This window comes from Mustelus asterias, chromosome 21 (assembly GCF_964213995.1).
Source record: "Mustelus asterias chromosome 21, sMusAst1.hap1.1, whole genome shotgun sequence".
Lineage (NCBI taxonomy): Eukaryota > Metazoa > Chordata > Chondrichthyes > Carcharhiniformes > Triakidae > Mustelus > Mustelus asterias.
This window is the reverse complement of record NC_135821.1, coordinates 70,351,008-70,378,608: the sequence shown is the minus strand read 5'-3', so window position 1 is coordinate 70,378,608 and position 27,601 is coordinate 70,351,008. Positions and strand designations below refer to the sequence as shown.

General features: G+C 42.7%; 2 protein-coding genes across 9 annotated transcripts in view; one reads left to right on the top strand and one right to left on the bottom strand.

Moving 5' to 3' along the window:
* Positions 1-1,391: 1,391 nt before the first annotated feature.
* Positions 1,392-21,986, bottom strand: mtfr1l (mitochondrial fission regulator 1-like). Of its 6 annotated transcripts, none has more exons than XM_078238159.1 (8): positions 21,845-21,986; positions 19,451-19,607; positions 14,893-14,997; positions 9,917-10,041; positions 8,792-9,018; positions 6,609-6,939; positions 2,768-2,924; positions 1,392-1,644 (listed from the first exon to the last, which is right to left on the bottom strand). In XM_078238159.1, the coding sequence occupies exons 2-7, from the start codon at positions 19,463-19,465 to the stop codon at positions 2,810-2,812; spliced, it is 918 nt and encodes a 305-aa protein (XP_078094285.1). In that variant the 5' UTR covers positions 19,466-19,607; positions 21,845-21,986; the 3' UTR covers positions 1,392-1,644; positions 2,768-2,809. The 6 variants fall into 6 exon arrangements, with proteins under 6 accessions (XP_078094285.1, XP_078094284.1, XP_078094286.1 ...); XM_078238158.1 differs by having other exon boundaries at positions 21,769-21,977; XM_078238160.1 differs by lacking the exon at positions 19,451-19,607 and having other exon boundaries at positions 21,845-21,970.
* Positions 21,987-22,080: 94 nt separating this feature from the next.
* The window catches only part of LOC144509385 (nuclear receptor coactivator 7-like), a 94,916-nt gene continuing 89,395 nt past the window's right edge, over positions 22,081-27,601 (top strand). Inside the window, exon 1 of one of the 3 annotated variants that reach the window (XM_078238154.1) lies at positions 22,081-22,598. The gene's annotated coding sequence lies outside the window, so the exon portion shown is untranslated. The remainder of the gene's footprint in view (positions 22,599-27,601) is intronic. The other 2 variants (XM_078238156.1, XM_078238155.1) reach the window with 2 other exon arrangements.

Genomic DNA, 27,601 nt, shown 5'->3' with positions numbered 1-27,601 from the left:
AGGGTAGATATCTGACCACTTAAAGATTAGTTAAAATGGGAGTTAGTTGTGGAGTTTCATAGATGATTCAAACAACTCAGTAACAAGCTAATGGACCAATTTCAAAAGGAATGCTTTCTGAAGCATCAACTCTAATCAACCCCATTACGTTTAAGTGTAGGGAGAGAGAGAGAGAGAAAGAAAGGAAAGGTTAAAAGAATATGCATTATATTTAAAAACAAAAAGCTTATTTGACTGCTTTGACTCAGCAACCTGACAAATGACAAAGCGCGTTCGCCCAGCCTTTCACAACACTGCTTTTATTTTTAGTTCAAGAGTAAATGCAGACATTAAATCACCAAATTGCTTTTCCGTGCCAACCTCAATTGCAGCTCACGTTTTAAATTATTTCACAAAAAAAAAACCCATGCAGTTTCTGTATTACAACCGGCCACCCCAACACTTGGCGCTAAAGGACCAAAGCTGCTAATTGAGTGCACGTCAAACATACGACCTTTTGTTGAAGCTCCCAAAACTGTAACTACTGCATTACCATCTGCATCTTCAGATGTCGCTTACGCAGGCATCTATTTACAAATCAATATCACAAAACCTGAACAAAGTAACAAATGGAATCCTAATGATTCCAGGCCAGCTACAGTGATAATATGCCAACAGCAACCAGCACAGGAATTTAGTAGGTCCACAAAAATATCTCCTTCAATAAAAGATTAAAATCGGAATTGGTCCACAAACTGTGGGTAGCATAAAGCCTATCAGCATCAAATGTTTCAGATTTCTAATCAAGCTGAGTATGGTTACTTAACATACAAGAATTATATTATCCCTCTTTATCTATGCTTGACATTCAGTTAAGGGACCTCTTAAACTGACCGGAAGTCTATTGTTCTTTTGTTCAGGGGGGGCAATGAACAATCAATAAAAGAAATACTGATTCAACTACCGCTTTTCACTGAAAAAAAAAAGGAAAATTATACAAAACGTTTCAAGCATTACAGCTCAAGTCTGCACTGCCACAATCCAATCACAACTTGGGTGTTTCGGAATCACACATTGGCAACTTATCGAATTCTAGTGCATGGGGCAGTTGGACTTGGGGGGGGGGGGCTAGTGAAAGACAGTAAAAGCTGAAAAGGATCACAAGAGTGGTTTTGCCCATTTGAATTCAAAACCAACAGTGGTGTTGAAGAGAGACCCTCATCACCGTTTTAAACGGAACCTTTTGCTAATGCGCGCGCAGCCTGTTTTGGGACATACAAATGTCAGAGGAGAGAATCAAAAAGAGGCGGCAAAAATACTTGGCACTAATTATTCACTAGTCAAATGTAAATCCAAGCTCCCCCCCCCCCCCCGCTCCAACTCATTCCTTGTAACAGAAAACAAATAGAATCTGAGGTAAGGAAGGTTTTACTCCACATTATTTGTTTTTAAACGCAAGGCACAAATATAAGCTTGCCTCATTTATAAATCTGTATCCGCAACTCGTAATATTGCAGTGCAAAAAAGTGAGCAGAGGGAGTCCTGGTCACATCATCGTCTTTGTCCCAAGTAGCAGACTCCACAGAATGTGCTGAACTGGCTGAGAAAACCACAGTCCCTTCCAAGTAATTCAAGTTTCTCACCAACTCAATCCTGCTTTTAAATCTAGTGAAAAGAGTAGAATAAGAACAGATCAGAAATGACGATGAAGATCAAGAGAGACCAGCTCACTAAACATAGAAAATACAAAATAAGAAAATATACAAAATGCCTTTCTTTAACAAACCGAGATGAGAAATGTGCAATGCTGAATAATGAAATTTGCCCATAGTTTGCCAAATGTCAGTGTCGTGACTCCCTGGTCAGGCACCGAGAAAGGGGGACAGGGGGCTGAAGAAAAGGGAAATGCAAATATATACAAGACAGAGAGACATAGGTCGATCATAGAATCCCTACAGTGCAGGTGGAGGCCATTCAGCCCCTCGAGTCTGCACCGACCACAATCCCACCCAGGCCCTACCCCTACAACCACATGCATTTACCCGAGCTAGTCCCCCTGACACTATGGGGCCATTCAGCATGGCCAACCCATCTAACCCGCACATCTTTGGACTGTGGGAAGAAACCAGAGCACCCGGAGGAAACCCACACAGACACAGGGAGAACGTGCAAACTCCACACAGATATTGGATAAATATATCACAAAAAATCTACGGGAAAATATAGAAGCCTTCACTTCTCCATTATTTTGTTTTTTTTATAAAGTGCCATTAGTTGCCCTTTATCCGTTGCTGTCCCTGTCAGAGCTTATACCCAAATTCATGTTCACAATGCTCTCCTTTCGGAGCTCTTTCCGCCCTTGCCACTGATCATCTTCATCTGCTTGCATGGGGAGGAACCATTTTTTTTAAAGCTCATTATCAGATGGTAGGAAGGATGACAGCAGTAGGAGTAGATGACCATTTGCCTCCTGCCAGGCAAAATGCTGTAATACCTTCTGGAAACATCACCCACCAGTCTTACCAAGAATTGGTGAACTCCTCCCAATTACTTCAGCCATATTTGAGGAACAGAACTTTTAAGTTTACTAGCACAGCACTCAAGCACAATTTCACTTCCAAGCACAGCTGCTGTTTGATGGTCGGAGGGGTGTGAGAGAGAAAACAAAGTGAGGATAAGATGAAAGAGGAGAAGATCAACTTTAATTCATAATAAATATATTAACACAGACGGGGTCAGCAATGGCCCAAAATCTCAGGTACGCAATTTACAATCAATTATGACATACTTGCGGAGGGGTTACTACTTGCTGCTTGAAGATCTTATTCGATCAATCTTCCTTCTTGAAAACACAGCTGTCCTGAACGGTAAACTTGCGTTTCAATGCTTCTGATATAAGCACTGAAGGGTCATTCTCTCTCAAAAGCTGAGAGCCTCTCCTGGACCTAGTAATAGTAATTTCAGTGATTAAGACATGCCCAAGCCATCAGGTTTTAGCTTCCTCTTGTAATACACTGTCGGGCAGGCATTGAAGGCACCATCTGGAATGCGTAGCAAGACTAACACAAATTAATGAGGCTTGCATGACAAACTGTAAAAGAGTAATTGCTCTTCTGTTGGAGATGCTTCATTCTTGTTTTATTAGCCTATACGGATGTTTGTGGTATTAGGACATCCATTGATATGGTATTCAGATGTTTGCAGTTGAGGTCCACTGGTAATGTTCAAGTTGAGGATTACCAACTGGAGACCCAGCTTTGCATGTCCGAGGAAGTGCCAGTCATACAGATATACTTTTGCTACTGTGCAAATCAAAGACAGCATAAACGCTGGATATAAATAAATGCTCCTCACCTTGAACCAAAATGTTTACCAACTGACTTATTCTATTTAATAAAGCTAGCTATTCCGTGCAGCAGCTGTGGAGACGGTGAGGCCAGGGAAATATACAGATTAAAGTATATTTATTAGTCACAGGTAAGGCTTATCTTAACGCTGCAATTAGGTTACTGTGAAATTCCCTTAGTCGCCACAATCCGGCGCCTGTTCGGGTCAATGCACCCTAACCAGCACGTCTTTCAGACTGTGGGAGGAAACCGACGCAGACACGGGGAGAATGTGCAAACTCCACACAGACAGTGACCCAAGCCGGGAACTGAACCCGGGTCCCTGGCGCCGTGAGGCAGCAGTGCTAACCACTGTAATAGGTATTCCAGACTTCCCCTTGGTTTACACTTTCAGGATTCCTGCTGGACAAGCTACGGAAGCTCGTAAACATATAGTAGGGGATTTTCACAGTAACTTCATTGCAGTGTGAATGGAAGCCTACTTGTGACTAATGAATAAACTTTATGTTATGGAAGGGACGGAACAGGATTCATGGAGAGAATGATCACCTGTTTTCTTTTAGATAGGCATTCTCAGACAGCACAAGAATTGTTCTGATACAATAAACGAGGAACGAATTCTGTCCAGAATAGTCAGAACTAGAATCCGTAACTAGAGGACACAGATTTCCAAAAACTGTCTAAGAGCCAATAATTCAAAAAGGGAGAAGTTTGCAGGGTAATGAAGAGCAAGCAGGGGAATGGGGCGAAATGAAAAGCTCTTTCAAAGACCTAGCATTAATAGGATGAGTTGAATGGCCTCTTTCTGTGCTAGAAGGTTCGATAAAAAGTGTTTTTCAGGCTTCCTGCATTTGCATTTTTCCTCTTTATTTTAACAGTAACGCATTTTTAAAATTTGGCTCAAGGTAACACCTGGACTTCAGGAATTAGAGGTCGGAACCAAAAACCAATCCCCTGCATTCCAAAGCTTCACATTCTACTGCAATTAACAGCCCAGGGATGCAGGAGTGCTATGAAAACTCGTGCTGTTAGATATGTATGATTAAGTTGCTGCTTGTCACCAGATTCGACTTTCTGACTTCTTTTTAAAAGGACATTGCAGCTTAAGCCTGATCAACCCAACTTTATCAAAACGCACGCACGCCGTGAGAAAGTGAGAGGGCATGGGATCCAAGGGGCTGTTGCCTTGTGGATCCAGAACTGGCTTGCTTGTAGAATGTGGAGATGCCGGCGTTGGGACTGGGGTAAACACAGTAAGAAGTTTAACAACACCAGGTTAAAGTTATCAGGTGAGTCACCTGAAGAAGGGGCTTGGGGCTCTGAAAGCTTGTGTGGCTTTTGCTACCAAATAAACCTGTTGGACTTTAACCTGATGTTGCCTGCAGAAGGCAGAGATGGGTCTTTTTCTGAATGGAGGTCGGCCACCAGTGGTGTGCCCCAGGGATCTGTTCTGGGATCCTTGCTGTTTGTCATTTTCATAAATGGCCTGGATGAGGAAGTGGAGGGATGGGTTGGTAAGTTTGCCGACGACACGAAGGTTGGTGGGGTTGTGGATAGTCTGGAGGGATGTCAGATGTTGCAGCGTGACATAGATAGGATGCAAGACTGGGCGGAGAAGTGGCAGATGGACTTCAACCCGGATAAATGTGTAGTGGTACATTTTGGCAGGTCAAATGGGATGAAGGAGTATAATATCAAGGGTAAGACTCTTAGCAGCGTAGAGGATCAGAAGGACCTTGGGGTCCGGGTCCATAGGACTCTGAAATTGGCCTCGCAGGTAGAGGTGGTGGTTAAGAAGGCGTATGGTGTGCTGGCCTTCATCAATCGAGGGATTGAGTTTAGGAGTCGGGAGATAATGATGCAGCTTTATAAGACCCTCGTCAGACCCCACTTGGAGTACTGTGCTCAGTTCTGGTCGCCTCATTACAGGAAGGATGTAGAAATTATTGAAAGGGTGCAGAGAAGATTTACAAGGATGTTGCCTGGATTGGGTGGCATGCCTTATGATAGGTTGAGGGAGCTCGGTCTTTTCTCCTTGGAGAGACGAAGGATGAGAGGTGATCTAATAGAGGTGTACAAGATGTTGAGAGGTATAGATCGGGTGGATTCTCAGAGTCTTTTTCCCAGGGCTGAAATGGCTGCTACGAGAGGACACAGGTTTAAGGTGCTGGGGAGTAGGTACAGAGGAGATGTCAGGGGTAAGTTTTTCACTCAGAGGGTGGTGGGCGAGTGGAATCGGCTGCCGTCAATGGTGGTGGAGGCAAACTCGATAGGGTCTTTTAAGAGACTTCTGGATGAGTACATGGGACTTAATAGGATTGAGGGTTATAGGTAAGCCTACATATAGGCATAGGTGGATAGGGACATGACCGGTGCAACTTGTGGGCCGAAGGGCCTGTTTGTGCTGTAGTTTTTCTATGTTCTATATGATGGAAACGATACTGCAAGGTTCTCTGGAGCTTGGCCTGCATTTGGCAGATATTACAATGCAAAAGGATGGTTTGTCTTTGCTGTTGCAAGCTCCAAGCAGCAATATAAGCCACGTGCTGTTGTGACTGGGAGAAATACATCCTGTTATGCAAGTCTTTGGCACTGTGGGTTGTCATCATAAAACCCTATCTGTATCAATGCTACAAAATAGCAGAATCCCAGTTTTAACAACTTCAAGTTTTGTGGGAGAAAGCACGGGAAGAATCTTTTGATCACTAAGGGTACCTTACAACATGTTCGTTCCAGTTTTTAAACAATTAGAGATGTGAACTTCAGAGAACACTCATCCAAATGTGGAAAAAAAATGCATTCTCCTCCTCTCCCGGCTAAAAGAAAAAGTTACCAAGTCGTTGTACATTCATGGTACATAGTACAAGAGCTCCTTCTTTGATCATGGCATGCGTGATTTAGACTGGCCAGCAAACAATGTCCCTTTCAAAACTCAGTAACAACTTCAGGTGACTGCCCCCTCCTGCTTATGTTTCCCATTCTACAACTTCTCCTTCCTAGTTTCAGGGACACAGAGGTCAAACCCGACTGACTGAGATCGGTTAACTCAGTGTGAACCAGGAATTTAAACCAGATACTTCTGGCATGTGCAGCTCATTATTACACATTTTGATTATATTTTCACAAGTTTGCCACTAGGCTGACCTGTTGAGCAAAGAGAAGTTCCTCCATCAGCTTCAGTCTCCATGAACATTTTGATACTTCACGTTGTGAATCACAGTTAAGGAATATTCATAGCATTACAAGATTACCGACTGAAGTTACCTTCAGTTTCCAACTCACCCTTGTAACGAGTTTAATTTGACCCTATTCATATCCTTCAGAATATCCATCATGTCCGCAAAGCTTGTGGACTTTGAAAGGCATGAGGTCTCGTCATCACCATCATCGTCGATGGTTAAATCCTGCCCCTTACTTTCAAAGTCAAAGTCAAAGTTTGATGAAGCAGCAATGGAAAAAGATGCAAGACTTAAAGATTCCGGTTCCTCTGTCTCGGGAATGTCATCATTTATGGTAAATGATGCTAATGGAGGGTACGCGGATTCAAAATCCGGTAAAGAGCAGGCAATGCTGGATGTATCAGGAGAACAAAGTTCTGGCGTAGGAGGAGCAGCTGAAAAACAGAAGGAAACAAATTTAAAGATTCCCTTTTCAGCCAGCACAGGTTATCAATATAACACACACAATGCTCAGGATGTTAATGGGATAGCACCTGTAGATAATGCTGTAAATATAACTCTGAACAAGAAATGACAAAAGGTCATGTTCTGTGCTGTACTGTTCTATGTTCTATCTAGCCCAATCCCATCACGCAAACCAGCCTCCCATCCATTGACTCTGTCTACATGTCCCGCTGCCTCGGCAAAGCAGCCGGCATAATTAAGGACCCCACGCACCCCGGACATTCTCTCTTCCACCTTCTTCCTTTGGGAAAAAGATACAAAAGTCTGAGATCACGTACCAACCAACTCAAGAACAGCTTCTTCCCTGTTGCCATTAGACTTTTGAATGGACCTACCCTGCATTATATTGATCTTTCTCTACAACCTAGCTCTGACTGTAACACTACATTCTGCACTCTCTCCTTTCCTTCTCTACAAACGGTATGCTTTGTCTGTATAGCGCGCAAGAAACAATACTTTTCACTGTATCCTAATACGTGACAATAAGAAATCAAATCAAAGAACAACTGATTATGATGAAATTGCGCCTATTGTTAGGTGACAACTTGCAAAGGAACACTGGTAATTATCACCCACATTGTGCAAGATTTCTGCCCTCAACCACCTCCAGGGTGAAAAATGTTTCAGCCCCATTAACCACCACAAACGAAAGAGCTTTTATAGCTAGGTGAAACTATACAGTTACCATTCAATTCTACTAAACTGTTGTCAACAACCCAATCCTCACTGATTACAGTTGCTCCTCGTAGGCCACCTCTATCTCTTAATTACTTTTCCTCTTTACAGTAATCCCTCCAACTGAATTCTCCATTCACCCTACCAGCTCTCTGGTGGTGTCATTTATTCTTATCTCTTCAATCGCCACAAACCTCAAGTTCCCTGCGTACATTCTTTATCTTGCAACTCTGGTTTGCTCAGTGATTGTTCCTCCTTGCACCCCCAACACTGGTGTCAGAACCTCAGCTGTCTCAAAACTCTGAATTACCTCTTCAAACTTTTCCTTTCTGACCATAAAGTGTTAATATCTATCTATTCGACCAGTGTTGGCCACCTCCCTGACTTATCCCTGCACCTGCTTGGGTTTGATCCCAAATTTAGGTCATGTTGCTACAGTAAAAGTGCTGTTTTAATATATCTTAGAAATCTTAGAATCTTAGAAACCCTACAGCACAGAAACAGGCCATTCCGCCCATCGAGTCTGCACCGACCACAATCCCACCCAGGCCCCAACCCCATATCCTTACATATTTACCCACTAATCCCTCTAACCTACGCATCTCAGGACATTAAGGGCAATTTTTTTTAGCATGGCCAATCAACCTAACCCGCACATCTTTGGACTGTGGGAGGAAACTGGAGCACCCGGAGGAAACCCACGCAGACACGAGGAGAATGTGCAAACTCCACACAGACAGTGACCCGAGCCGGGAATCGAACCCAGGTCCCTGGAGCTATGAAGCAGCAGTGCTAACCACTGTGCCTCCCATATATAGATGTAGAGAGGGCATGCAGTGTCTGCGAAGTCATAATCCAGTCAGGCCAGGCGTTAATTGGTGAGCAGAGGGGAAGAAAAAGAGAAAGTGACAAATCTACGTACCTCATTACATTTAGTTTGTCTTTAGGCTACTCGTGACAGCATGCGATGGAAGACATGTGCCACATTCTCAGTTACAAATTGAACAGTCAACACAATCAATATTGCACAAGGTTATTTTTTTAAAACTTGTTCTGTAAAAGGTTAAACCCTTGTGGTGACGAGTTATAATATTTTCAAAAACTCACTAGTGTCCATTTTGGTCTCGGGCACTGCAACTATTTTTGCAATCTGCTCTCGCAAACGGCTAAGTTCGCCTTGAAGTGCAACTGTGTGGTTCAGAGCAGCTAAACCTGGCTTCTTCAGGCTTTCATGTTTCCTCCCTTCCCTTCGGAAGTTGGGGACTGATGAATTTCTGTGCATTATAAGTAGCGGTGTAGGGTGCCATTCTTCCCTGTACGGTCTGGCGTCCGCTCTATGTACAAAAACAAAATCCATCTGTATTTAAAGAGTCACCTCTCTGAATGATGTGCGGTCTTAAATAAAAATTGACAGAGACCCATTTGTTGCAACCACACTTAAAAGGTTCAGACTTATCTAGTAAGTGCTCCTGGCTCATTTAACCACAGTTAAATAGAATCATAGAATCCCTATAGGGCAGAAGGAAGCCATTTGGCCCATTGAGTCTGCACTCTGACAGAGTACCTTACACAGGCCCTTTTCCTCCCACCCTATCCCTGTGACCCCACACATTTACCATGGCTAATCCACCTAACCTACACATCTTGGGACACTAAGGGGCATTTTAGCATGGCCAATCCACCTAACTTGCACATCTTTGGTTTGTGGGAGGAAAGCGGAGCACCCAGAGGAAACCCACGGAGACATGGGGAGAATGTCCAACTCCACACAGTCACCCAAGGCCGGAATTGAACCCGGGTCCCTGGCGCTGCTAACCACTGTGCCACCATGCTGCCCATAGTGGCTCAATATCTGTATTGTGTGTTTGGGGCAAATGGTGTTAATTCTAGCCATAGGAACTCAGATCATGTTTTTCTTTAAATATGGAAATTTCAGGCATGTTAAAAGCCTGAGGCTGGATAACTAAATTGCAATGTTTAAACTAAATTACCAGCAGCATATTTGACGTGAACACAGTATATAAAAGCTATAAACAAAGAGAGGCAATGGGAATGGTTATTTTCAATATTCCATGCCCACGGTCTTACATTATTGTATCCACAAGCTAAGACTAGGCAGACCAGAAAGCACACATCACTGGGGAGACATTAAGTTTTCCACGGCACCGTGCATTTCAGTAGACCAGGAGGTGCCAATATCAAACAACTACAACATCATAATTTGGTGAATACCTCATCCTGGTGAAAGCTTCTCCTTCATCTGCAGCTATCCATGCAATGTCTGCCAAAGTGGGCACAGCCGGTCTATCTCCATGCAGAGCACTCAGGGACTCAGCTGCAGCGAGTCCTGGAACAAGCTGTGCGCGAAGACAAAATGTTAAGATTGCATTAAGCAGAAGATTTGAGCTTTTATTTTAAAAAGAGGACTTTCTAGTATTAGTGGTTGCAGTTTGGGCCACCAGTATTACTTCATACAAAATTATGACAATTTTTAAAATATAAAAGCTGCCTCAAAGTTATTCATCAGAGACTGGAGTCAAGACAAAAGAATGATCCAAAAAGGGTGAATCAAAAGCAATGAATTTCCTCAGATCCAGAGTATTTTCCATGCTTCGTTCGAAATAGCCTTTAGGCTGAAAGTTGTGACATTCCATATACATATTCCTCAAGTTGCTATTTACTTCATCCTAAATGTGAAGGCACTACTGTGACCACGCAGATCCTTTTTTCCCCCCAATACTCATTCATGGGATGTTCATCGAGCTGATGTCGCTGGCTGGGCAATCATTTATTGCCCATCCCTAACTGCCCTTGAACGGAGTGTCTTGTTAGCCCATTTCAAAGGGCAGTTCAAAGTCAACCATGTTGCTGTAGGCCTGGAGTCACAACAATTGACAATGGTTTCATGGTCATCATTAGACTTTTTATTGAATTCAAAATTTCAACATCTGCAGAGGTGGGATTCGAACCCAGGTCCCCAAAGCATTACCCTGGGTTTCTGGATTACTAACCCACTGGTAATACCACTATGCTACCGCCTCTCCTAGAATGTGCTCACAGGCAACTTAGAGAAGATCCACCTCTCGAAAAGATCTGGGTTTTAAAATTGGAAATACGCACAACCTTTCCCATCCCAATTTGTTTCCATGCATATGCTTGAAAAGTTACCATTTTCCTCAAATGCCCTTTTGTTGTTATATTCGGCATGCTCGGTTTCATCGGTCGGAACATTGAATACAGGAGTTGGAATGTCTTGTTGAAGTTGTACAAGACATTGGTACGGCCAAACTTGGAATACTGTGTGCAATTCTGGTCACTCTATTATAGAAAGGATATTAAACTAGAAAGAGTGCAGAAAAGATTTACTAGGATGCTACCGGGACTTGATGGATTGAGTTATAAGGAGAGGCTGGATAGACTGGGACTTTTTTCTCTGCAGCGTAGGAGACTCAGGGGTGACCTTGTAGAGGTCTATAAAATAATGAGGGGCACAGATCAGCTAGATAGTCAATATCTTTCCCCAAAGGTAGGGGAATCTAAAACTAGAGGGCATAGGTTTAAGGTGAGAGGGGAGAGATACAAGAGTGTCCAGAGGGGCAATTTTTTCACACAGAGGGTGGTGAGTGTCTGGAACAAGCTGCCAGAGGTAGTAGTAGAGGCGGGTACAATTTTGTCTTTTAAAAAGCATTTAGATAGTTACATGGGTATAGAGGGAAATGGGCCAAACGCGGGCAATTGGGATTAGTTTAGGGGTTTTTTAAAAAAAAGGGCGGCATGGACAAGTTGGGCCGAAGGGCCTGTTTCCATGCTGTAAACCTCTGTGACTCTATGATTCAGTCACTCACCTACTAAGAGATATCCAGCAATGGAATGTATTTTTTTGTTTACTTTATATATATTTTTTGTTTATATATCCAATTCAATCCAATCAAAGTCCAATTCAGAGTCTCATCAAGTAAGTCATTCCCGATCCAAGCTGACAAGACAGGCCTCTCACCTCCTGGTCTTGGGCTTGATCTACATGATCCAAGCAAGGACAGGATGAGAAAAGTTGCTGATTTCTTTCAACACGACAACTTCATTAATCGATATAGAAATCATAGAAATCATAGAAACCCTACAGTGCAGAAGGAGGCCATTCGGCCCATCGAGTCTGCACCGACCACAATCCCACCCAGGCCCTACCCCCACATATTTTACCCGCTAATCCCTTTAACCTACACATCCCAGGACTCTAAGGGGCAATTTTCTAACCTGGCCAATCAACCTAACCCGCACATCTTTGGACTGTGGGAGGAAACCGGAGCACCCGGAGGAAACCCACGCAGACACGAGGAGAATGTGCAAACTCCACACAGACAGTGACCCGAGCCGGGAATCGAACCCGGGACCCTGGAGCTGTGAAGCAGCAGTGCTAACCACTGTGTTACCGTGCCGCCCCAATGCAGAATCACTGAGCAGAAACTGATAGCCAAGTTCCGCACACGAGGATGGCCTCAACCGGGATCTTGGGTTCATGTCACATCACATGCAACACCCACCATTTGATATGAGGCACACATAGTAAGATCAGCATCAAACACTACAGGCACTGCGAGAAACATATCAAAACTTGCCCACAAGACTACAATTCAAATCACCTACAACAAATCGCTGGGTTCTGTCACTCGAATTGTTAAATATGGCGTTTGAACAGTGACATATTCAGCTTGAATGGAGAACTTTCAACATCTTAACTGAAAGGCAGAGACATACCAAATGACATCTTTCAATAATTCATAGAATCATAGAACCCTACAGTGCAGAAGGAGGCCATTCAGCCCATCAACCCTGCGCCGACAACAATCCCACCCAGATTCTATCCGCATAACCCCATGCATTTAACCTTGACACTAGTCCCCCTGACACTAAGGGGCAATTTAGCATGGCCAATCCATCTAACCCGCACATTTTTGGACTGTGGGAGGAAACCGGAGCACCCGGAGGAGACCCACGCAGACACAAGGAGAATGTGCAAACTGCACACAGACAGTGAACCAAGCCGCGAACCAAACCCGGGCCCCTGGCGCTGCGAGGCAGCAGTGCTAACCACTGTGCCGCAATTGTTAAAACTTCTGAGGTAGAAGATATTTTCAAACGCTTAAATATTACGATATTGGCTGGTCCTTACTTTGGCACAATGAAAAGGAAAATCAAACAGAATCAGAAAAATCAGATGTATAACATGGATTATCAAAAAATCATATTTGCAACATTGGTCAGATTTAGTTAGTGCTGTATTTATAATGAATTTTCCTGCACATGAATGCTTAAGTGTCACCAAACCAAATTACTGCAAAGCCTAGGGTTGTATATCGGTCAAATATGAAGCTCAGATCCTCCCTGCGAGGGATATACTCCACTCAGCCAAAGCCAGACAATTTAGGCATAGATTGGAAAACAACAAGAGTTGCAGCTTATCCTCATCAACAGTGTACACTGCAGTGCTGCTATAGTTTTATTAACTGAAACCTCACAGTGTGCCAGATTAATTACAATCTATCAAAACAGTCGTTAAAAGTCTGTTCTTATAAATTAGATGTGAAGAAAGGCTCGTTCGCAGACAAGTAATTAAACATGCACCTAAAGCAATTATTTTATGGATAAGCGAATCATAGCAGCAAAATGGTTTTAAATTGCTTCCCCCTTGGAAGTAAACATCCTTTTAAATGAATAATTTCTAGGCAGAAGCTGCCATACAAAAGTTGAGTTTACTCTATTATTTCATTTTAAAATGCTGAGATAACTTAATGTGGAGATGCCGGCGTTGGACTGGGGTGAACATGGTAAGAAGTCTCACAACACCAGGTTAAAGTCCAACAGGTTTATTTGGTAGCAAATGCCATAAGCTTTTGGAGCGCTGCTCCTTCGAAGGAGCAATGCTCCAAGCAAATACCATAAGCTTTTGGAGCACTGCTCCTTCAAAGGAGCAGTGCTCCGAAAGCTTATGGTATTTTCTACCAAATAAACCTGTTGGACTTTAACCTGGTGTTGTGAGACTTCTTACCGAGATAACTTAAGTCAGGAAAATGTAAAGGCCTAAATTCACTCCTGCCTGGTCTTCATTTTGTGCACAAAATGGTTTCTTAAGCCTCAACATGGTGGCCAGGAAACGCATGTATGTCCCGGAAATGGACTGCCCACCGTATTTATAAAGGCCAACAAAAAAATGTTTAAATTGCCGGGAAGTGCCCTTTCTATATGCAAGCAAGAGTTCTAATGTTTGGCTGAGGCTCCCACTCAATCAATGGGCCCCTCCCAATCCAATATTCAAAGACTCTAGGCTACGGCCACCACCCTCCCCCAATAGACAAGACTGTGCTGGAAAAATAGGAAGCCATCGCACAGGTGGTTCCTGGTAATGATATTGTCACTAGCAAAAATGTAGCTTCAATCAGGGTGTTAACTGAACAGACATACAGAGATAAATGGAGCTTTAGGATGAAATAGAATTGCCAAGAAACCTTTTAGAGATAAGTACGTGACTCTACTTTAGTCAGCACCCTCTAATTCAATCTTTTTAGACAATAGTACATTTTCCACATGTGACTCACTACTGCTTAGTTTTCATTTACAAAGCAGCTGCCAATTTACAGAGTCGTGTAGGATAAATGTAAGAAGCTATCAATTCACAACCTCTGCTGTGAATTCACTAGAATTTCTTTCCAAGAACAGTCAGCTGACAAAGGAAGAAAGGTGTATGTTATTAGGAAGCAATGATTTTCAGTGTGGCAGTCCCTTTGCTGTACTGAAACTCAAGGCACTCCTACCTGACAGCTCCGTTCTAACTTCCAAAAGACAGAGCTGGGCACTAAAAAGGAGAGAACTTTTTAAAGTTACTATTAAAAATCTGTACTCATGGCAGGCAAAATACCCAGCCCGAGGCAGGGAGGCATTCCGAGGTCTTGCTCAGTGGCTCCATACAGCTTCCAGAAAGCAGTCTGATCACTGATATACTAAAAAGCATTGTTCAAATATGCCTAATGACTGAAACAGAGTGACCTGGGCAGCAGCTTCAAGGCCAACATGCAACGGAAACAAGAGTCTTCCCAAATGAGGTAGAAACTTATTGACACAGTTTGTGCATTTTAGCCCAATTATTTAAACAATTTAAAGTGTACTCCAGTAGTAGAGATTTTCCAAAATCTAGAAGAAATTGCATTTATTACCTGAAAACAAACGCGAGGACATGGTTTCAAAGGGAGGTTTGATCCAATCATTCGAACAACGCTGCGGGAAGATCCATAAGGCTTGTTCTGCCATATTGGAATCATCTGCAAGGCAAAAAAAAAGCCATATAAACAGTAGAAAATCTTATTAAATAATGTACAATTTTATGCAACAACAGTCTAAATTCAAGTTAGCGAGTTTTCAATATGTCATTTGGAAAGAGGCAGTAGGCACCTAAAAATGAATGTGCAATCATAAATCAATTTAATGCGTCAAATGATGGGAGTAAACATTCTATTCAAGTACACGGGCCATAAAGTCTTCTCACTTAAAGAATCTGGGCATGGTCCAATTATGAGGAACAAAGTGCAGACATCTACATATCTCAAAAAAAAACATAAACTCCTTTAAGCTTCAATCCATTGAGGTTTTATTTAAAACACATTTAGAAAGCCAAGAGTTAATAAGAACAATATTTTCTTCAATGTCAACTATTGCATCAGAAGTATGATAAATGCATGTGTAAGTGAAAAATATATCTGAACCATGAATGCAGAAAGGAAAATATACTGCTCCCAAAGTGCATCAGGAAGAAAGGACACTACCTAGTGTGGAAACGAACCAGAGAGAGCATAAGACGTTCCAGTATTTGTTCCTTGGTGTGTTGAATTTGTTGCTCTACCATGACACAGTAAATGCCCCTTGCTTTAACGCAGAGGAAGGGGTGCCAGACCCATTTTCTACTAGAAAGTGTTCATGGACATCCTATAACAACATGGTGATGGGGCTAGGGTTCGATCTAAAATAATCCACCCTCCTCAGTGGTTCAGTAGTCAGGGAAGAGCAGCAATTTGGATAAAGTACTAGAGGAAAACTAAAGCTCATGTAACCATACACCAGCATGAATTGACACAACATTCCAACAATAAACTTTACTTGGATGGAAACAACAAAGCAGATAAATGAAGAGAAGAAAAAAAACAAGCTTTGGAAACTGTCATTGCAGTAAGTTTGTCACAACATTAGCATCAAGGTGAATTTTCATGCATCTATATTAAATGAACTCAAGTGCAAGGTTGATATTAAAATGGGAAGGACAAAGAGACAAAACTTTAATTGCATGCACAAGGGAGAGAATAGGGAATTAGAGTCATAGAGGTTTACAGCATGGAAACAGGCCCTTCAACCCAACTTGTCCACGCTGCCCCTTTTTTAAAACCCCTAAGCTAGTCTCAATTGCACGCCCATATCCGTCGATACCCATGTAGCTGTCTAAATGCTTTTTAAAAGACAAAATTGTATCCGCCTCTACTACTGCCTCTGGCAGCTTGTTCCAGACACTCACCAACCTCTGCGTAAAAAAATTGCCCCTCTGGACACTTTTGTATCTCTCCCCTCTCAACTTAAACCTATGCCCTCTAGTTTTAGACTCCCCTACCTTTGGGAAAAGATATCGAGCTGATCTGTGCCCCTCATTATTTTATAGACCTCTATAAGATCACCCCTAAGCCTCCTGCACTCCAGAGAAAAAAGTCTCAGCCTATCCAGCCTCTCCTTATAACTCAAAGCATCAAGTCCCGGTCGCATCCTAGTAAATCTTTTCTGCACTCTTTCCAGTTCAATAATATCCTTTGTATAATAGGGTGACCAGAACTATACACAGTATTCCAAGTGTGGCCTTACCAATATCTTGTACAACTTCAACAAGACGTCCCAACTCCTGTATTCAATGTTCTGACCAATGAAACCAAGCTTGCCGAATGCCTTCTTCACCACTTTGTCCACCTGTGACTCCACTTTCAAGGAGCTATGAACATGTACCCCGAGATCTCTTTGTTCTGTAACCCTCCCCAATGCCCTACCATTAACTGAGCAAGTCCTGGCCTGGTTCGATCGAACAAAATGGATTACCTTGCATTTATCCAAATTAAACTCCATCTGCCATTTGTCAGCCCACTGGCCCAATTGATCAAGATCTCATTGCAATCCAAGATAACCTCTTCGCTGTTCACTATGCCACCAATCTTGGTGTCATCTGCAAACTTACTAACCATGCCTCCTAAATTTGCATCCAAATCATTAATAGAAATGACAATAACTGTGGACCCAGCATTGATCCCTGAGGCACACCACTGGTCACAAGCCTCCAGTTTGTTGAGATAGTTAAAGCAACAACCACCCTCTACAACCACCCTCTGTCTTCTGTCATCAAGCCAATTTTCTATCCATTTGGCTCCCTCACCCTGGATCCTCAGAGATTTAACCTTATGCAACAACCTAGCATGTGGTACCTTGGCAAAGGCCTTATTAAAGTCCATGTAAATATCAAATGCACTGACCTCACCTACCTTCTTAGTTACCTCTTCAAAAAACTCAACCAAATTTGAGAGACATAATTTTCCACTTAAAAAGCCATGCTGACTGTCCCTAATCAATCCGTGCCCCTCTAAATGCCTGTAGATCCTGTCTCTCAAAATACCTTCTAACAAATTACCCACTACAAATGTGAGGCTCACAGGCCTGTAGTTCCCACGCTTTTCCCTACAGCCCTTCTTAAACAAAGGCACAACATTTGTCACCCTCCAATCTTTAGACACCTCACCTGTGACTATCAATGATTCAAATATCTCTGCTAGGGGACCCGCAATTTCCTCCCTAGCCTCCCAGTGTCCTGGGATACACTTCATCAGGTCCTGCGGATTTATCTACCTTGATGCGCTTTAAGACTTCCAGCACCTCCTTCTCTGTAATATGTACACTCCTCAAGACATCACTATTTATTTCCCCAAGTTCCCTGACATCCATGCTTTTCTCAACAGTAAATACTGATGAGAAATATTCATTTAGGATCTCACCCATCTCTTGTGGATCCGCACATAGATGACCTTGTTGATCCTTAAAAAGTCCTACTCTCTCCCTAGTTACTCTTTTGGCCTTTATGTATTTGTAGAAGCTCTCTGGATTCTCCTTTGCCTTATCTGTCAAAAGAGTCTCATGTCCTCTTTTTGCCCTCCTGATTTCTCTCTTAACTCTAGTCCTACATTCTCTATACTCTTCCAGGGATCCGCTTGATCCCAGCTGCCTATGCATATCATATGCTCCCTTCTTCTTCTTGACCAGGGCCTCAATATTCCGAGTCATCCAGGGTTCCCTACTTCTACCAGCCTGGCTCTTCACTCTAAGAGAAGTGAAAATGTTGAGATAGTTAAAGCAAGCAAAGAGAGCAAAACCACTTGAAAGCAAGCAAAAGAAACTTGGGCCAGCGGTGAGAGAGAAAAGAAAAATTCAGGATTATGGCTTTATTGGTCTTCATTGTCTTTTAGTGATTTCTGTATAAATATCAGGGGTTGTGTGCTGAAAGTGCATCGGGTGTGAGGTTTTAATGTTTTACAACATACACAAATGCACATACAGTTTCTAATGTAGCCATGCTCAAACTTCTGTATTCAAAGTTATGAACAGAACTGAAAATTAAAATGTTCGCATCTAACTAGTTTACTAACTGTACACATTTTTGAGCTGTTCCTAAATATCAAACACGTCTTTACTTTAACCTCAAAAGACCATTTTTTATTGTGCTGTACGAATCAGTTTCATATTTCCAATGTAGCCAACATTACACCCTCCAACAGACTGCCAATTAGCATCAATTCCAGTGCTTGGTTTTAAGCAGATTTTCCAGAATATTGTATGCAAAGATAATATTCCGAACACACATGCATGCAAAAAGAAAATAAAACAAAACAAAATCAAACAAAAACAGAAAAAGCTTGAAACATACACTAAGTCTTTCAGAAAGAACAGTTGATATTTTGGACTTGTACCATTATCAGAACTTTCCTTTGTTTAAAATCACCGGTACATTATTAGAATCACGAAAAACAGGTGCAGAAACCAGAAAGAGAAGAGAAAGCATCTGTGGAATGACTGTTGGATGATGCAGATGGCTCAGCTCATTTCGCCATTCAATCATTATTCCACCAGTAACTTCTCTCCACAATAGTCAAGTTTGCTTCCTTTTCTACACTTCACCATTTTAATGATTCTATTAATAGGGCTGTTCTCTCTATAAGTCTCTTATAAAGCATTTCAAGCTTTTCCTTTTTTGCCACCTTTAAGTTGTGCTATAACATTCATCAAGAGTCTGTGTACCCAGGCACTAAAAATTAGAACGCTACACAATTTAGCTGTTCAGATGAAAAAGTTTGAGCCATGTTCTTCTTGGCTGGATTTCAATCCTGGTTCAAAATTGAGGAAAGATTCAGCTAATCCATTAAATGAGTCCCCAGTGAAACATACTCATTTTCAAAACTAATCAAGGGACATGGCTTCCAAACAAGCATGTCATTACAATTTTAAATCATGCAGATCAAATATTAGCATTCATAAAAAGCAAGCAGCAAATAATTGTGGAGTTTGTTAATCCATCAATTTAGATTTGTCTCAGCTTCAGAAAGTTATTAATAAACTGGGTGACCAATTTATATCATTGCCAATTCCATCATATAGTGTTCAATGTTTAGAAGTGTTCCCCCAAATAGTATATACACTACTTACGGTATCCGTCTCCATCTTAAATTGCACTGAAGAATTCCAAGCTGGTACAATGCAATGAAACAAAAACACTGTGGCTCTGAAGCAGCCAAATTAGAAAAGAATACTACTGGAACCAAGTTTCACCTATCCATGCGCGTCAAAGTGGATCAGCAAACTCCTGCAAATTAAACAATTATTTTTAAGTGCTTTATCAATTTTTCATGTCATTCTTTGAGAACATAAGAAAAAGACCAGAACAAAGCAGCTCAAATGTGGCACCAAACCTGTATCTTCCGTACAGCATGTAAAAAAAAAACTATTTTCTCATGGTTATTAGTCCACCCATTCAATTTTCTGACTTTGTAAATCAAAGTAGAAAATGCAGCTCAGCCGTATTTAACCTTGCAATGCTTGTAATGAGATTCATTGCATACAAAAGGATCCTCAAAGTTACACTTCTGGATACTGGTGTCTGAATAATGTCCAAATTTTAATACATTTGTTTGAAATTCCCCTCTCTGCAATTCTGGCCAAAATGTTTGTCTGCTTAAACTAAAACAGGTCAACAATTCTTCACAGACTAGTGTCCCAAGGTATAATTTTAGCACCATGGAGCATAATCAGAGCAAACAGTGGTTGAGGTAATATAACAAAAAAATCTGGAGATGTAGTATTATATCATACTGAATATTCAAATAAACACAAAGCAACATTTATTTTAAACAAGTGAAGACGGCTCTCAGTAGCTCACATACATTTGCCACGTAACTCAACATTATTACAATCATGTAGCTCTTCCTTGAGGCTTTTCCCTGCCTGGTTGATACTCTAACTATAAAGCTGAAAAAAAAAAATTTTTATTAAGAGCGTCCATCTCAAAAGGAGGCTTCAAACCAATCCACATCCAACAACCTGTCCTGAAAATTCTGATGTGGAGATGCCAGCGTTGGACTGGGGTAAACACAGTAAGAAGTTTAACAACACCAGGTTAAAGTCCAACAGGTTTATTTGGTAGCAAAAGCCAGCTCCGAAAGCTTGTGTGGCTTTTGCTATCAAATAAACCTGTTGGACTTTAACCTGGTGTTGTTAAACTTCTTACTGAAAATTCTGCTCAGATTTTGAAAGATAAGCTGTGACAAGTTACACCATGACAGCAGGATAACCCACGACATTGTGAAACAATCAACACCATTCGAAATAAAACAACCCACAACATTCTAAAAAGTCAACTCTATCACCCAACATTAACAGATCCTTCTATAAGGAAATTCCAGGATCCAGATCACCCAAAACTAATCAGTTCTTCCTCAAATCATACTCTATCTGTGCAGCAAGTTTTGTTGAAATCTGTCAATTAGTTTGAGTATATTGCTTACCAAAAAACAGACTAAGAGGTGAAAACATTACCTCCACCAACCTTCAGTGGCAGAAGTAATAAACAGCTTTGCAGACTAAAACCCAAACTTCTTTGCTAGAATATTGAATATCAATTGTTTTCACAGTATAGAATTCCTACTGAATTTCTTCCAGCTTGATATTTTAAAATGCCAGCAAATATTCATAACCAGCAGTTGGCATTTATAAAATTACAGAAATAAAGTTGATTAATCTAAACCACTGTTTGCTTAGACTAAATAATTAACATTTTAAACACTCTGACATTGACAATACTACATTGTCCTTTAGACTGAAGTGGCTCTGAACCCTGGTAATTGGACTCTTGCAAGACAGATAACTGTGGTCTATTTATAGTTATTGTTTGTTGGTTTGACCTAGTAGGAATTTTGTGGGCCTGCACCTTTGGAGAAGCCCGAATTCCAGCAGTTGCCTTACGGGTGGTTAAATCAAGGTCAGCCAGCAGCTTGAGATGAGAATGGAGTTTAAACTTTTTGTGTGGCTCCAACCCCCTGAGACACAAGATTGTACACCCCCTGAATGAAAACACTTAAAAATTCTACTGTATGTCAAAAAAAGGTAAAATGTCCAAATTGGGTCCATTCACCAGTTTTTTTAAAACATATTAATTATTAACTAGAAATGGAAAGACTATCCAAAGGTGTGCAGGTTAGATTGATTGGCCATGGGATATTGCCCCTTGGTGTCAGGGGGACTAAGCAGGGTAAATAAATGGGGTTACTGAGATAGAGTCTGGGTGGGATGGTTGTCAGTGCCGGCTCAATGGGCCTCTTTCTGCACTGTGGGGATTTTATTATGATTCTAAAGTCACTTCAGTGATCAACATCGCATCAAAATAAAAACAACAGCCTCAGTATTTGGTGATGACATTTGGTCAAAGGCCGGGTGTTCACTACAGAATAAAGATAAAGCTTTAAATGTACCTTTTGGTCAAAGAAAGGAGGGGGGGGACCCTTTCAGCATTAAGTGCGCCAATACATTCGGATAAAACAAGCTCACCCCCTAGCAGCAGCTTCAGCCTCGACTCCAGACCCTTGCAGCAGCAGCAGCTTCAGCCTCTACTCCAGACCCTTGCAGCAGCAGCTTCAGCCTCTACTCCAGGCCCTAGCAGCAGCTTCAGCCTCTACTCCAGACCCTGCCCAGGGCCCGTTTCTATGGGAGTTTCAATAAGGCTGCCGCCCATTGGCTGCGCGGCAGGCCGCCAGCCAATCGCCTTCGAGGAAAGGGGGTAGGTGGGTGCGGCCTAGACGTGGCTGCCGGAGTCTTCGCCTCCTCCCTGTCGGGCTGAGTGAGTGAGCGGCGGCAGGGACAGCAGCACCGCCCTCTGCAGAGGCTGGCCAATGTGCAGCAACAAGCATTGCACCAGCACCTATAATGTGCTGCCAGTGATGCGGGACAGGATTTTAGTTTACTCTCCCTCAGAATCCTCATTATTAATTTGTGACCCGCCTGTCTTGTCTGATCTTTGGGGGGGGGTCTTCACCTTTTATCAATGGAGGGGGATGGGGATTACAAGGAGTGGAATCATCATATCTGTTGAAGATTTAAGACGAAGGATTTGTTGTGGCAGGATGATTTGCTGTGGCTCTGATCCGGTATTTTCTGTTCTGGGACTCTCCTTTTTGTGCAAAGTGTGCTATTGAGAAAATGGTGCGACACATCCTCAAACTCTCAGGATGTGTTGAGATGTCGGCCCTGCCAAATCATCTCCTGAAATTGAAAATCTTAATAACTGATATATAATAAGACACAAGTAAGTGGCAACGGAAGACTTCTGTTTTTGGAAATCATCTTTTTCGATGTGCACTTTATGTAGTGTAAGATGTTTTGGATATAGATTTGAAAAATGACGAGACTGTTGTTCAAATACTGACAGGCGAGAACTTTTTTTTGTGTGGGGGTGGCAGGATGACAGGTAGACTCAGCATCTGATAAATATTAGACAGATGCACGGTGGCACAGTGCTTAGCACTGCTGCCTCACAGCTTCGATTCCCAGCCTCGGGTCAGTGTCTGTGTGGAGTTTGCACATTCTCCCCGTGTCTGCGTGGGTTTGCTCCGGGTGCTCCGGTTTCCTCCCACAGTCCAAAGATGTGCAGGTTAGGTGGATTGGCCATGCTAAATTGTCCCTTAGTGTTAGGGGGACTAGCTGGGGTGAATGCACGGAGTTATGGGGATAGGGCCTGGGTGGGACTGTGGTCGGTGCAGACTCAATGGGCCAAATGGCCGCCTTCTGCAATGTAGGATTCTATGATAAATCTTTGATGTTGAGAGTTCCTGTCTAATTCTGCATGTCAACCCTGGCTGAGTAGGGAGGACACTTACCTCTGAATTGATTTGAGTCCCAATCTAGGGGAGTGCACATTCTTGCAGATGATGTACATCTGCCAAGTCAATGCTCAGTACTAGGAGATAGAACAGGAGTTTTAGTGTCCAAGGCTGATACTTATCTCCACCGACATCATTAAAACAGATTATCTGGTTATTATCACATTTATGATTGTCTTCTGCTTAGGCAGCCTCTCAGGATCAAGGATGACTTGCTTCCACACTAAAAATGAGTTCTCAGGTGACTGGGGTCCAATGCGTGACTTACAGTCTCTGTCACAGGTGGGGCAGATGGTGGTTGCAGGAGTGAGTCGGGTACCCGGCTTGCCACACGTTCTTTTCGCTGTCGACGCTTGGCTTCAGCTATCTCTTGGCGATTGTACAGGATGTTGTTAAGGTCTCATAGTCCAGCTCCTTCCTGGATGCTTTTGCTCCATGTCGGCGGCCTTGGGCCAGGGAGTCCCAGATGTCGGTGGGGATGTTGCACTTTTTCATGGAGGCTTGAAGAATTTTCCCTGCCTATCACATTTCTGTTTGTGGGAACTTACCGTGTGCAATTCAACCACCACATTCCCTATGTTACAAAAGAGTACCATATATCAAAAATACTTAATTGGCTTTGAAGTGTTTTGGGACATCCTGAGATTGGATTAGGTGATTTACCCCTTCAATACTTTCCTATTCATGCAAATGTTTAACTTTTTCTCGAAAATAATTTTAACCTCTGCTGCAGGAATGATTTTTAGCAGAAAATTCCAGATTCTAACCATCGTCTATGAAGACATCCAAATCTGAAAGTTGTGCCCTCCCTTTCTGAACAGGGAAAGTAATTGTTCCTCACTCCATCATAAGCATTCATAATCTTGAAGACCTCTATTGGGTAACCCCCCCCCCCCCCCCCAATCGTCTAAACACTAGTGACAAAAGCCCTGACTTTCCAAATCTCTCATCAAAATTCTAACCCTTCAATCTAGTACTTCCTTAATAGTGAGTATTAGCTGGCTATTTTGTTATGGAGTGGATCATATCTGGGCCAATTCTGTACTAGATGATGTTGACACGCATGCGCTATCTGGGAGGGTGTTTTGTTTTAGGATTCCATCTGTTCTAACAATGCAGGTGTATGCTGTAATATTGTGTGATCTGAGAAATAAAGCTATTGTACTTTCTGTCATTACACTTCTATCTATATTGGCAGAGAAGGGTTCAATCATCGAAAATAAAGGCTGAGGCTCAATTGCAGTACTGAGGGAGCTTTGCACTGTCAGAGGTGTCATCTTTTGGATGACACGATTAAGACCATAAGACATAGGAGCAGAATTAGGCCACTTGGCCCATTGAGTCTACTCCGCCATTCAATCATGGCTGATATTTTTCTCATCCCCATTCTCCTGCCTTTTCCCCATAACCCCTGATCGCCTTATTAATCAAGAGCCTATCTATCTCTGTCTTAAAGACACTCAATGACCTGGCCTCCACAGCCTTTTGCGGTAAAGAGTTCCACAGGTTCACCACTCTCTGGCTAAAGAAATTCCTCCTCATCTCTGTTTTAAAGGATCGTCCCTTTAGCCTGAGGTTGTGCCCTCTGGTTCTAGTTTTTCCTACTAGTGGAAACATCCTCTCCACGTCCATTCTTTCCAGGCCTCGCAATATTCTGTAAGTTTCAATAAGGTCCCCCCCCATCCTTCTAAACTCCAACGAGTACAGACCCAGAGTTCTCAACCGTCCCTCATACGACAAGCTCTTCATTCCGGGGATCATTCTTGTGAACCTCCTCTGGACTCTTTCCAAGGCCAGCACATCCTTCCTTAGATATGGGGCCCAAAACTGCTCACAATACTCCAATTGGAGTCTGACCAGAGCCTTATACAGCCCCAGAAGTACATCCCTGCCCTTGCATTCTAGCCCTCTTGACGTGAATGCTAACATTGCATTTGCCTTCCTAACTGCTGACTGAACCTGCACGTTAACCTTGAGAGAATCTTGAACAATGACTCCCAAGTCCCTTTGTGTTTCTGATTTCCTAAGCATTTTCCATTTAGAAAATAGTCTATGCCTCCATTCCTCCTTCCAAAATGCATAACCTCACGCTTTTCCACATTGTCTTCCATCTGCCACTTCTATGCCCACTCTCCTAGCCTGTCCAAGTCCTTCTGCAGCCCCCCTGCTTCCTCAATACTACCTGTCCCTCTACATATCTTTGTATCATCTGCAAACTTAGCAACAGTGCCTTCAGTTCCTTCCTCCAATCGTTAATGTATATTGTGAAAAGTTGCGGTCCCAGCACTAACCCCTGAGGCACACACTAGTCACTGGGATGCCATCTGCCTGCTCGGGTGGATGTAAACGATCCAGTGGTACTATATTTTGAGGAAGAGCAGGAGCATTACATCCCTTGACCCGGCCAATATTTATTCTTGAATAAACATCATATAAAACAGATTAAATGCTCATTATTGCATTACTGTTCATGGGAATTTGCTAAGCTCAAATTAGTTGCTGCGTTTCCTACATTCCAGCAGTGACTTAACTTCAAAAAGTGCTTTGAGCGGTCATGAAAAGTGCCATATAAATGCAATTCATTTCTTTAAGGTGAAAAGAATAGAAAGAGGCCATTTGGCTTATTGAGCCTGCACCGACTCTCCAAAAAAGCATCCCAACCAGGCCCTCCTGTCTACCCTATCCCCGTAACCCCAAACGTTTACCGTGGCTAATCCACCTAATGTATATGTCTTTGGACACTAAGGGGCAATTTAGCATGGCCAAATCACCTAACCTGCACATCTTTGGACTGTGGGAGGAAACCCATGCAGACACGTGGAGAACGTGTAAATTCTACACAGCCACCCAAGGCCGAAATTGAACCCGGGTCCCTGGTGCTATGAGGCAGCAATGCTAACCACTGTGCCACCCAATAGAAGAAAACAGCAGGTGTTGGGGAAGTCATATTCATTTGATTCCAAAGTTGTACTTTAATATTGTTTCTTAAAGAAAGAGAGAGGGAGATGGGATGGAAATTTTTAACGTTTTGGGAAACAATGGGCAGAATTCTCTCGTCTTGAGACCGAGTTCCGTGATGGGGTCAGGAACATGGAGTGTTTGCCACTGTGGAGGCTGGCGGGAAAACACGCCAAATCTTCTGGCCCTGACTTCATTAATTATGCACCCACATGTTTTACGCTTTATTCAGTGGTGGGGCAGACCTGAATGGCACAGAGTCCGCCGTCCTATCCAGGTGCCACATTGAACAGGCACCCGACGTCACTGATCCACTATTGAAGAAAGAAGGTAGACTGCTTGAAAATGAAGATAGATCTCTGAGAGCACTCTGAGACTGTAAGATGGAAGACCTGAGAACGAAGATCAATCTCCAGGAACATGCTGAACTGGAAGATGGACCTTCTCCAGGAGACCAAACCTGGAATGTCACAAGAACATAAGAAATAGAATTAGGAGTGGGCCACCAGGCTTTGCAAGTCTACCCCACCATTCAATACAATCATGGCTGATTTATGCCGGCCACAACTGCGCCATTTCCCCAGAGCCCTCTATTCCTCGATCTTTCAAATATTTATCCACCTCCACTTTAAATAATTCTAATGATCCAGCTTCCACCACTCTTTGGGCAGCGAATTCCAGAGATTCACCACCCTCTGTGAGAAGGTATTTCATAGAATCCCTACAGTGCAGAGGAGGCCATTCAGCCCATCGAGCCTACACCAACCACACTCCCATCCAGGCCCTAACCCGTAACCCCACGTATTTACCCTGCTAATCCCCCTGACACAAGGGACAGTTTAGCATAGCCATCCACCTAACTTGCACGTCTTTGGACTGTGGGAGGAAACCGGAGCACCCGGAGGAAACCCACGCAGACACGGGGAGAACATGCAAACTCCACACAAACAGTGACCCAAGGCCAGAATTGAACCCGGGTGTCTGGCACTGTGAACCAGCAGTGCTAACCACTGTGCCACCATGCCGCCTCACACCTCAGTTTTAAATGACAGACCCTTTGTCTTGTAGTTATGTTCGCTTGTTTGAGACTCGGCTAACAGTGAAAACATCTCACCATCTATCCTGTCAAAGCCCCCTCAGGATCTTGTATGTTTGAATTAGGTCACCGCTCACTCTTCTAAATCCAAGGAATACCGACCCAGACTATTTACTGTCTTTTGATAGGACAACCCTGTCATTCCAGGAATTAGCCTGGTTAATCTCCTTTGGATGGCCTCCAATGTTATTATATCCTTTTTAAGGTAAGGGGACCAAAACTGCATGCAATATTCCAGATGAGACCTTAACAACATCCTGTACAATTGCAAAAAAACCTTTCTTTTTATACCCCAATCCTTTGCAATAAAGGTCAAAATACCATTTGCCTTCTTAACTACTTGTTGGACCTGCTTGCTACCTTTTATAATTCATG